The 12098-nt window shown below is 43.9% G+C and overlaps 1 protein-coding gene and 1 long non-coding RNA gene across 2 annotated transcripts in view; one reads left to right on the forward strand and one right to left on the reverse strand.

Annotated features, from left to right (window-relative positions):
* Positions 1 to 9062, reverse strand: part of Mthfs (5,10-methenyltetrahydrofolate synthetase (5-formyltetrahydrofolate cyclo-ligase)) — a gene marked incomplete at its 5' end in the record, with an annotated part of 36639 nt that extends 27577 nt beyond the window's left edge. Inside the window, 1 exon segment of the mRNA XM_013507694.1 lies at positions 8801 to 9062. Coding sequence (XP_013363148.1) covers positions 8801 to 9062 — 262 coding nt within the window.
* LOC106147250 lies at positions 3268 to 6874 on the forward strand. The gene is made up of 3 exons (XR_001232035.1): positions 3268 to 3588; positions 4780 to 4922; positions 5451 to 6874. It is a non-coding gene; the product is annotated as an uncharacterized LOC106147250 (long non-coding RNA).
* Positions 9063 to 12098: the final 3036 nt, after the last annotated feature.

Consider the following 12098-nt stretch of genomic DNA (forward strand, 5'->3'; position numbering starts at 1 on the left):
TGTTTTGTCTTTTTGAGACAAATGTTTGAGAAAGGAGCTTTCTGATTTTGAGTGTGGTATGTGGGGGAGATGCTATCCAGTACTTGCTATCCAGTTCTGGCTGGCCTTGAGCTCACTTTGTAGCCCAGGCTGTTCTCGAACTCACAATGATCTTCCTGCCTCAGCCTCCCAAATGCTGGGATTACAGGTGTATGCCACCACACCAGGCTATTTTTGTTATTCTAGTTGTTTTGTTTCTGTGACAGGACCTCGCTAAATTGCTAAACTGGCCAGGCTGGGCTGCAACTGTAATCCTCCTATCTCAGCCTCCCAAAGTATTGGGATGTCAGGCCTCACATCACACCCCACTCATATGGCATTTTTATGCTTTATTTTCTTTTTTTTTTTTTTTTATGCTTTATTTTCTACAGAAATCATTAAGAATGCTGCGGTGGGGCAATCCCATTTTTCTGATCCGATTCTATAACAAGCTGTGACTGTGCACACACCCTGTGTTGGCCACGCCTCACATGCCTGAGGGAGGTGCCTGCTCCTCTCTGCTCCCAAAGCCCCGAGCCAGGGCTCGGTTTGTGCAGCTCTAGGTGGCTGAGTGCAGGGCTACCAGGCCAGCCAGGAGGAGGCAGTGCACCCAGAAGGGACAGAGGAAAACGCAGCCCAGAGCCAGGATGCAGCGCCAGGACCTCAACCCCAGTGTGCGGCCTCCTGGATCCAGACTCCATCTGCAGGGACAGAACGTGGTCTACAGCCAAAGAGACCCACGGCCTGGTTTCCCCGCTGCAACTCAGGAGCTGCGTGACCATGGGCAAGGTACTGCACCTGGGTCTGTTTTCTGGTTTGTAAAATGGAGGAGCCAGGAATCCACAGCACCCTACTGCACCTCCTCACGGTGGCCCTCCCTGTGCTCCCAGGCTGCACTTGCTTTAAATTTCTATTTTTCCTCTCTTTTCCTCCACCCAAGTTCGCTCTGCAGAGCCAATTTCTCCCTTACCCTTTCCTTTTAATTTTTCTTACCTCAAATAAATGTGAAACTCTGTCATCATTTTTTCTTGTTTCATTTAATTCTTTGTTCCAGATGGAAAAAACCCGGAAACCACCTCCAGATGAGAACCCAGCACCCCAAAACGCGTAACACTACTACTACAGTTATATTATGCATCTCCCCCACATACCACACTCAAAATCAGAAAGCTCCTTTCTCAAACATTTCTTTTGACTGTGATGGAATAAAGAAGGAGAAAGAAGAAGAAACATCAAGTAGATGTTCTGGAACTGAAAGTTTAATGACCAAAATGAAAAGTTCACTAGAGTTACTCCTAGAGTTCACTAGAGTTACTCCAGGTTTGAACTGGTAAAAGACAGAATCAGTAAACTTGAAGAAACATAAATTGAGATAATCCAGTCTGAGAAACACAAAGAAAAAGAATGGAGAAAAAGAACAGAGCCTCCAAGACTGCTGGGAGAGCATCACGCATGCCAGCTTAGTTGGGGGAAAGAAGAGGGAAGAAGAGTGTCAGAGAAAAAAAATGTAGTAAGTAACAGCTAAAAACTTTTCATACTTGATTTACAAAACCCTAACCTATAAAACCAAAAAGTTCAATAAATCCCACATAGGGTAAAAACAAAGAAATATACATCTATAAACATCATAGTCAAACTGCCAAAAGACGAGAAAGAAAAATAACCCAATATAACAGAGAAACTTAAAACATGAAGGCCAGACGACTTCTCATCAGAAACAATGGAGCCAGAAGGCAGAAGAACAACATTAAAAACGTGGAAAAGAAAAAAACGACTAACTTAAAGCCAACAAAACTTTCCAAAATAAAAGAGAAACAGAAGACACCCCCAGACGGACAGAAGCCACGTAAGGCTGGCACCAGCAGCCCTGTGCGTGCAGCACTGCACACCCTGCGGGCTGCAGGGACGTGCCTCCGGGCAGCAGTGAGCCACAAGAAGGGGCGCCGGCTCCAGACATGGTGCGCAGGAAGACGCTGGGTGAGAGGGTTCTCTCTTCTTGTCTAACCCTTTCTAAAGCATAAGATTTTTAAAAGCAGTATTTACAATGCTGCACTACTGAACTGAAAGTGCATGTATGTATAATTCATATGGCAGAAATAACCGTCGGGGAGGGGAGGGGGAGTTATAGGGGGGAAAGCTGCTCCATTTTACTAGAATTAAGTGAACACTAAACTGAAACAGATGGTACTAAAGATATATCCCATAAGCAACCACTAAAATTTTTTAAAATACAACCTGAAAATCCACAGAGGCATTAAAATAGCACATGGAGAAATATTTAACATAAAAACTTCACTTCAACCTGGGTCACGCTTCCTGAACTTCCCACAAATGCTGACTGCAAAGAAGGCCGGGGCCAGGGCATCTGTGTCCAGGAGCTGAAGGGAGTGTAGTTTCAGTGCTTTGTGTTTGACCCAAGCATCTTTACCCTTAAAACACATGAATTCCCTTTATCTTCTACTACGCAGTACTACCCTGCAATTACAGTGTTAAAAGAAGTAAGGTGGGGTTTCACTTGTGTATTTTTCTATGTTTGTTTTTATCATAATTAACACTTAGGAAAATGAGCCCTGTTTATCCTACTGTAGCACGTCCTCAGTGACACGGCCCTAAGAGACATACGCCTTTTTGATGGACAGGCTTAAACCAGTGGCTTCAAATGCTTTGGAAACTACTCCAAGAAAATCATGATCTACCTCATACAGACAACACATATGTACACACACAAACCCCTATCTGAAAGTGTATTCTGTCTGCGTTGTTTTGTTAATGTTCCTGTTCTGAATTAAAAGCCAGCAGTAAGTATGGCTTAAAGTCTGAAAACACGTGGTCCAGGCAACCTGACAGACTCACCCGTCCTGGGACGTCTCACAAATGACTCTGGCTACCTGTGTCACTACACCCAAGGAGCATTTTGGATTTTTACAGCAGATTTCACTGCTTTAACCCAAAGTAATGAGATGAATAGTCAGAAAAGTGTTTCTTTTTTTTGGTCTCTTTTCAATTTTAATTTCCACCTCAAGCTTGGTGCCTAAGCTGTCCCTTGGTAAGGAGCCCTACCTCAACCACAGGGATACATTCAAAGCCCCTTGGTGGGTGAGAAATATCAAGACCAAACCCAGTATTTTCTTATATATAAATACTTATAAGACTTAATTTATAGGTTAGAAACAGCAAGAAATTGGTAACAATGTAAGGTTAGAGAGTTATAACAATATATTATAAGCAAAGCCATGTAAATGTCACCTCTTAGAAAATGTTGTTGTACTATAACCTCAGCAACGTGAGCAGTTTTGCTTCCTCTTTTCCCCTATCAGGATGAGACTTTGCCTGTTCCACTAAAAGGAAGTATTTTACCACTCCTCTTTGGCACGCCTGAACTGCCAGAATCGTTACTTGCTTTGGGGCCATTATTAAGTAAAACACAGGCAACAAGCACTGTGATGCCACAATGGTCAATCTGACAACAGATTCACAGATTCAGCTTCTAAGCAGCCAACACCCAGGCAGTGTAGTCAGGCTGGATACGCCGGACAAAGGAATGACACGTAAGGAGTCACTGGTGAGGAGGTAATATGCTATTTTTGACAACCCTTAGGCTGTAACTACTTAATAGGTCCCTCTTGCATATCTCTGTCTTCCTGAGAAACCACTCTGAAGATACCACCACGTATTACAGCAGCCATTGATATTTTCCTACTAATCTATCCATAACTGTGTAAAGTTTGTAATGTTCCTATCCTATTTCATAAATGGATGTATGTTTATTATTATGTGTTTCCTACAACAACCATTGAGAAGAGTTAATGATTTTTCAGTAGGTCACTCATGTATAGCTCTATTTATTTTCTTTAGAAGCCACTTTGAAGATACCAAAGTATAGTACAACAACTCTTGATAATCTCCTACCTCTTTTGTCTCTAACTCACTATTATTTGTCTATTTGTTTTCCTGAGAAACTATTTTGTAGACAATAATATGTAAAATGATAACCACTGATACTTTCCTACCATTTTGTCTGTAATTTGCTAAGTCCCCCCTATTATTATGTTATCCTTCTTTTATTCTTTAAAATAAAAAAAAAAAAAAAAAAAAAAAAGGAATGACACGTGCCCTAGGCAGGGCCCAGCCTAATGTCACAGGGACATCATACCACTCAGAATGGCACACAGAGTTTACAACTTAGGAACTGTTTATTTTGGAATCTTCTATTTAATGTTTTCAGACCACAGCTGACCATGGGCAACTAAAACCACAGAAAGTGAAGCTGACAATGGGGGAGCAACTGAAGGAGGTGGTTCTGCACACTTACTCCTGACTAATCAACACAAAGCTAGTTTTACAGCTAGTTAGCACCCAAATAAACATGGATGGGTTATGTCCTATTTGTGTTTCTTTGCAGCTACTATCAGTAATTCATTCAACATAGAATTGTTAGGTATAGACTTCGATTTAGTCAGTTTTTGCTACTGTAACAAAATGCCTAAGATAATCAACTCAGAAAGAGGAAAAGTTTACTTCAGCTCACAGTTTCAGAGGTCAGTCCACGGTCAGGAAGAGCTACTGCTTTCAGACTTGTAGTGAGGCAGCATGTCGTGGCAGAGCGAAGTTGTTCACCTTAGGGTAGGGATCCTGCAAGAAACTAAAGAGAGAGAGGGAGGGAAAAGGGAGACAGAAGGAGAAGACAGAAAGGAGAGACAAGGTCCAATGTCCCCACAAGGACACACCCCTAGTGACTCCACTGGGCCTCACTCTTCACAGGTTCTACCACCTCCCAGTAGGGCCACAGGCTGAGGTCCAGGCCTCCAACACACATCCTCTGGAGGACTCATACGACCAGAGCTATAGCTCTTGAAAAGAACGAGAAGCTAGTAAAGATACAGGAGGAACTCACATCCATTAAGGTACTGTACTGAGCCCAAACTCGCCAAGGAAAACACCTGAAGGCTACTTCCATGCTTCTAGGGCAGGAGGATCTAGGGCAGGGGAAAGTGACATAAGGAGCTAGAGCAGGGGAAAGTGACACGAGGAGCTAGGGCAGGGGAAAGTGACATACTACAGACCTATTGCAGAACCTTTGATAAAGTGCTCTAAAGTGCAGTGGGCTTCCCTGTGAAGTGGTGGGCTCCCAATCTAAGCAAGTACGAAAGTACGAAAGAAAAACCTTTAGCTTACATAGATGGAACATAATACAAAGCATAGTGAGGGCCCTTAACCTAGGGAGAAGTACAGAGGATGGAGAAGACCCTGAAGTCTTCCGAAGGAGGTGGCACTGACCATGAGCCCAAAGGACAGTCAAGATTCCAGCAGAGAAAGAAGACAGTACTTGGGTTACGGGAAGCTGGTGAGAAAAAGGCAGAGCCCCACACCCCAAAAAAGAAGGGAAGAAGTTCACAGACACCTCTTTTCCTCTGCCCTGAATCTTGCTACAGAATCAGGACTTCTAGGCAAGGAGATTTCCAGCCATGCAGCAGTGCAAGCCAGCTGAGTTAAAGTCACTTTGGCACGGATGTCTGGAGAAGAGTGACAGTTACGCCTAAGCCGGGTAGCTCATTTCATATCCATAACCACAAATGATTTAATTTCGCAGTGGCCACTTGGGTCAATGAGAGTTAGGATCAGAATTTCACTGGGACTGTTAGAAAACAGTCTTCCTCTTTCCTGCTGAAATTGCTACCAATAAAGATACTGAGGAAGCCGGCGCTGGCACGGTCCACCATGTGGGATCAGAACATGAAGCCACACAGTCAGAAGCAGACTCAGACAGTGATGTGCTGCCTCCTAATGAATCTAATCCAACCATATCTAAATCTCACTGCTCTGTGGAGTCTGCAGTTTCTGAGCCAATAAAATCCCATTTTTGCTTAAGCCTGGTTGAATCAGATTATATACTCTCAATGGAAAGATTTCTGGCTAATCTTATTTCCCATGCAACCCTCACTTTGAGGACAAATTTAGTGAAGAGACAGCCCCCTCTATTTCACTTACCCATTGGTTTATTTCTCTGCAAACATAAATTAAGAATAATGTATAGGAAAATCTTGCCTAGGACCTTATAATTGCAACCAACGACACCAAAAGTCACTCTTTTCTAAGCTGAGCTAGCATTAGCAAACCAGAAAGATAAACAGACTACAAAGGCTTCACTGAGGACCATCTGAGCTCTGATCGGCTTGTCTCAAACAGTGTGAAGCAAGATTTATGCTTTAGCCCTGAAGCTGTCACATTCTAAGCTGCTGATGCACGTAAGTAAAAATCTATTGTGCAGAGACTGATTCCAGGAGATAAACAGCAAGCTGCTTCCGCAAACACTGCTGTGAACAACATTTGGCACCTGGCCCCCAGCACGCAGGTGAAGAAACTAAAGCATAATCCCTTATCCTGTACAACCCTGACTGCAAGTATGTGCCAGAAAACACGGGAGGGAAAAAGCTACTGCGACCACAAATACAGCATGGATACACGCCACAGAGGAGAAAAATAACAGCCAGTTTGGGAGTGGACTTTTCTTCTTTCAAAGCAAATCCTCGAACTCCGACGTTTTTCATATTCAGTGGGCTTTCCCTTGACACCTACATTTGCCATGTATCACAGACGGGTACGCTCATTCTAGTAACACACATTCTCCGTCTCCCCAGCTAGGTGTAAGTCCCTGGCAGACTAGGATCTTGTCTTCCCAGGCCTCAAATAGTATCTGTCATACAGTACACTTAGAGGCAATTTATCAAAACATGAAATACTCAGCTAGCAAAGAGTTTATCATGAAATGAATAATTCTCCCTTCCTTGCTTAAAAATAGTAGTTACTACTTACTGAATGCTCTTGCCCACCAAGAGATTTGCTAAAACCACAGAGATTTCACTCACTGGCTTGAGCTGGGCTTAACTCATCCAAGAAGCACAGCTAAGGTTCTGCTCCTCTGCTCTTCCCACTGCTGGGCTTGAACCAAACTGGAGCAACATGTGAAGGGAGACAGTGACACCACAGAGCTTCACCCAGAGAAGACAGGAGGGAGGGGGCATCACTGTTCTTAAGGGAAAAGGCTGCCACGGGGGAGCTGGTTTCTGGAGGAGATCAAGTGGAATTTCAGTCAGCAAGCTTGTGTTCATACTAAGTCAGCCAGAACCCAGAACATACTCTGGCCTCTGCCCTAAAGCCAGAGAGTCTAGCGAAGTGTCTCCATTATGTGCAAGCCATGGCAAGACCTACCTCCTTACTTCCTTATCTTTAGGCTTGGGCTACCTCCCAAGATATGCAACGTTCCCTTATTGTCTCACTGTATCAAAACACAGCCTTTCCTCCTAAAAATAGGAGCTTCATAACGTTGACATTCATTAGGTCTACAGATACAGGACAGAAAGGTGGCAGGTCTGAACGTACTTTTCATGCCTAAATATTATACAAATTCCAGGACTGGAAAACATACGGGAAGTTGAGGCAGCAAAGCAGATGCGTCTTTGATCCTGTCATCCCTTTCCATCCCATCACATGGATTTTATAGGTTATGATGTTGAACTGCAAAGGCGAGAAATTGAGAGAAGACTGCATAAAGTTATGCCGGGGTTTCTCTGCAACCATTTAAGTCTTGGTCAAAATATGTACCTCCAAGACAGTTTGAGGTATTACTTTACCAGATGGGGGGCTGGGGATTTAGCTCAGCGGCAAAAAAGCGCCTGCCTGGCAAGCGCAAGGTCGTGAGTTCGGTTCCCGGTACCGGAGAAAAACCAAAACCAAAAAAAAAAAAAAAAAGAAAGTTAACCAGATGGTAGACTTAGCTTATTCTGTTTTGGGCTCTTTGGCTGCTTAATAATGGTAAAAAAAAAAAAAAAAAAAAAAAATCTCCCAACCAGCTGTTGGCCAGAGAAAAAAAAAAAAAAAGATCCCATGGTAGAGAAAGCAGAGGAGGACTGAGGAACAGAGAGCTTCAAAGCCGCTGGTGTGGGACAGCAGCAAGGCGTGAGCAAGGATGATAAGCAGGACCCACACCAGGGAGAGAAGATTCACAGGACCAACACCAGTGAGCCCCTTTAACAGGCGTTCCTCTCACCAAGGACAGCAGAAGTCACTGCAAGACTTTAAATGGGGGAGAAGCAGGCAGACTGGCACTTTAGAAATCTCACTTCAATGACTGCAGATCATGGATTAAGAGGGAGGAAAGGATGCCAGAGAAGGCCAGAGGGACACAGAGCTGGCACCACAACCCACACAAGAACAGCGGTAGCTTAGACTTGGCCACAGACAGTCTGCGGATGAGAGGAGAACAGAGGGGGACCTGGGATCTCTGCCACCATCAGCTGGCTGGTGGCCATGCTGAGATGGTCCGCCGCAGTGGGGCTGAGGGGCGTGTGGTGCAGCGGAACACACTGTATTTGAGATGCCACGTGCCATCCAAGCAGATACGGCTAGAAGGCAGTCTGACCTAGAGATATAAATCCTCACTAACATTACTAAAATATATACTCATAAGCATATAAATTACAAGTGTACAAGAGAAATGCAATCACTCAGAGAAAATGTGTAATTCAACCCACAAGGTTAACACAAGAGCCTGTGAGAAGGCAACAATACCTTGATAACTCACTATTACAGTCTACAGCTCACAACTTAGGGAGAATACTGCCTCCTAAACCAGGTCATGTGGTATCTTGGAATATAAGCAAAATACAAATTCTTCCCTACAGGAAAAGAAATTCCCCTGACCCCCAAATAACACGTGGGCCAGAGGTCCAAAAACATAACCTGACAACATCTGAAACATCAGTTCTAACATGAAAACACTTACCTGTTGACAAAGCCTCCTCACGAACATCACCCTCACCAGGCTGATGAATATTCCAGGATGTTTTAGGAAGTGAAGAAATTTCATCGGGCGAAGCTAACTTCACCATATCCATGTGATTACTCTGGAACTGGTACCGAGGGATGAAACAGGTTTTGCCCTGTTGGAAAATGTCCTTGATGATCTCTTCTGTCTCGATTTCATCTTGCATGCTCAGAAAGATGGAAATTCTTTTGGACTTCTGATACTGACTGTGGGCAAGGACCTAAATGGGAAATCACAATTACAATCCCCACGGTTGTACTTCTTCAAACTAGGGATTCCCCTTAACAGTCTCTCTTCTCTCTCAATCTTCTCCAACTTTCTTTAACTTTACAAGAAAAAAAAAAGGCAGAGTGGTATTGTGGGTTCAAGGTCACCAAGTGTGGAAGCCTGACTTTTGTTCAGAACCAAAGAATTACTTCTATGATCCCTTTGCCCCTCTGGCACGCCCACACACATGAGAGAAAATTCGTTGAAAAGTCATACCGAGGAGAGACCAGCTATCTCCAACTTGATCCTGGCCTCCCCAGTTCAGGAGTCTCTAGTCACAGTCTTCCCCTTTCTTTTATCTCCAAATCTTGGCTCCTACAAACTTCTATATTCCTTAGACTGTCAGGCTTCTCTCCTCCTAAATTCTGTTAAAGCCGAACGCAAGCTCTAGCTTTTCCTAAGTTCAGCAGTAGAACTCTTGTACATTTAATTATACCACTTAACTCCTGATTGTCATGAGTTGATCACTAGTTGTTTATGTGCCCTACGTGCAATGTCCTGAACCAGTCCGAAAGACCCCGGAGGCAGAAAACATGCATTATAGTTCTCAGCTCTACCACCCTGCTCTGTTCTGTTCAACTGAATGTGGAAATGTCCACTAAGATGGGAGTGGATCCTGGAGAAAGACGCACTCCTCAGGCAGAAGGGGACTGCACTTTGCTTACCAGGTAAACTCAACAGTCTCGAACAGACCCAGCCTCTCCCTTTTCCCCCCTTTCCGTCTCTGCTCTCCCGTCCTCCAAGCTAAGAAGGAAAAGACACTGCAAAAGCAGCTCATAAATACGACTGGCAGAAAGATGTAGGCACAGGAAGTCCAGTTATTCCTAGTAAAAAGGGAAACAGAAATTAAGTACGTAGAGCACATCAGACGGTGCTAGGAAGGAAGGAGACTCCTCTTTTGAAAAGCAGCACAGCTGCCAGGAGCCTGACAAAGCAGGGCAAATGGAAATGCGGAGCTCACACCTTGGGCAGGCCTGGGGCTCGTGGCAGCAGGTACTAGAGAAAGCAAGTGTCTTTCTTGTTCTCTTTAAAGCAGAATATAAAAAATCAAGAGCTGAATAAGGAGTAAGAAACAGTTAAAATTCAGTGTGAGACTGAGCATACACATTTATCTTCCTTCCCCAAATCTCATTTCCACGACATTTGTAAAGAAGCCCCAAAAAAGAAAATCCATTACAGCACTGAGAGCAAGAGCACAGAGAGTTGGCTAATTCTTACAAGACAAAGAGTGGATGACACACTATTAATAGACAAAGCAGCAGATCACAACACTCTGAGAACATGGAGGCAGGTCGGGCAGAATCCACTCCTCCCCAGGGTCCCTGCCAAAGTAACTGCAAAAGAATCTCCACTAGCTCTCACTGAGAGCCACAACCTCGAAAGACTGCAAAAGGTCAAGAGTCCTGGAAATCCAAAACACAAAATGGGAAGAAGGAGGGGAGCGAGGGAGGAAAAGGTGGAACACGGCCCAGCGCAAAAGGGAGGTAGCTCAGAGAACTGAAAAAATGCTTTTTAATTCTAGTTAAGTTTTCTCAAACTCAGAAAAGATAGCTGCATCTATAAAAGAGCAACAGACAGCTGTGAGAAAGAAGCAATTGCAAATTTAAGAAATAATCACTGGAAGTTAACATTGGAATTAGCACCCTTCGGGTAATACCTCCGTTGTCAAGTGCTTGTCTAGCGTGCACGAGACCCTGGTTCAATCCCCAGCACTCCCAAAAATAAAAAGTTGAGATTAGCAAAATGCAAAACAAGTTAGGAGAAAATTTTGGGGTAGGGGAAAAGGACAAAAATAGAAGGATGGAAAAAAAAAAAGGTAGAGTCATAAAAGATCAAGTGATGATTTTTATTTGATTAATAAAAATTACAGAAAGCCATAAAGGAAAAGAAATAACCAGAGATCTAAACAACAAATAAAGTCACCAGTTTCTAGAAAGGCGGGCACAGGGATGGAGCAGAACAAGGCAAATATTTAAATTTGAAATCAAACTTAACCAAATGAATTGTACAGTGATTACTCTCTATGTAACAAAATACTGTAAAATCTGTTTACTGGAATTCCAACTTTTTAAATGAACCAGAATTACTGTTTTTTAGATTCATTACGGTTACAGAACAAAGTTTAAATATAAAACTTACTTAATTCTGTATTATTGCAAGATTTTGATTGCCTTTATGTTGTTTTTCGGTGGTGTTTTTTTTTTCAAAACAAAGAGCACGGTTTTATCTTATCAATACATTCTTTGCATTTTGTCTCTAAAAACATATCCCTTTCCTCTTCTTAAGGCCTTCTAGCCTGGCATCTTTGGGTCTTGGTGCCCCCAGCCCAGCGCACTGAGAGTCTTTCCTTCCCTGCTTCTGTGGCAGGGCTATTTCTTGAGCTCAGTGTCTTTTTTTCTTGGATTTTTTTTTTCTTCCACGTTTTCAGAGTAGATTCTCAAATAATTTTAACAACATACCATACATTACTTTTCTGATACGTTTCTAAATTACAAAAGATGCTAGGCCAACAGAATACTTTTTAATGATCTAAAGACATCAGCTCACGCCTTGGTACTTTTCTTTTTTTCAGTGCTGGGACTAAACCCAGGACCTTTGCACTCAGGGCCATGACCCAGGCTGATCACGAAATGTACCTGTCAGAGCTGGGAAACATTCACTCTCCGTGTCTATTCGTCCGGATGGGATGAAATACACAGAGAAGCACGGGTGTGCTGGGGGGCTCGTTTTTTGTTTTTTCGTTTTTCTGTCTCCCCCTCTGATGCCAGCTCCCGGCTGTAACTCCACTGCTGTCAGCAGCTCTGCCCCCGACAACGGTCCCCACCTGGACTTCGTGCATTCGCGTTCCGCAGACCCCGCCGGAGGTGCAGAGCCGACGGCGCGGGCCCGGAGCGCAGGCCCGGCGGGGCAACACCATCGCCCGTAAAACCGCGCTCCACGGACAGACCGCGGGCCGGGCTCCGCCGCGGGCCGCACTCTCCTCCCTCCC

Source organism: Chinchilla lanigera, unplaced genomic scaffold (genome assembly GCF_000276665.1).
Source record: "Chinchilla lanigera isolate Chin_1 unplaced genomic scaffold, ChiLan1.0 scaffold00132, whole genome shotgun sequence".
Taxonomy (NCBI): domain Eukaryota; kingdom Metazoa; phylum Chordata; class Mammalia; order Rodentia; family Chinchillidae; genus Chinchilla; species Chinchilla lanigera.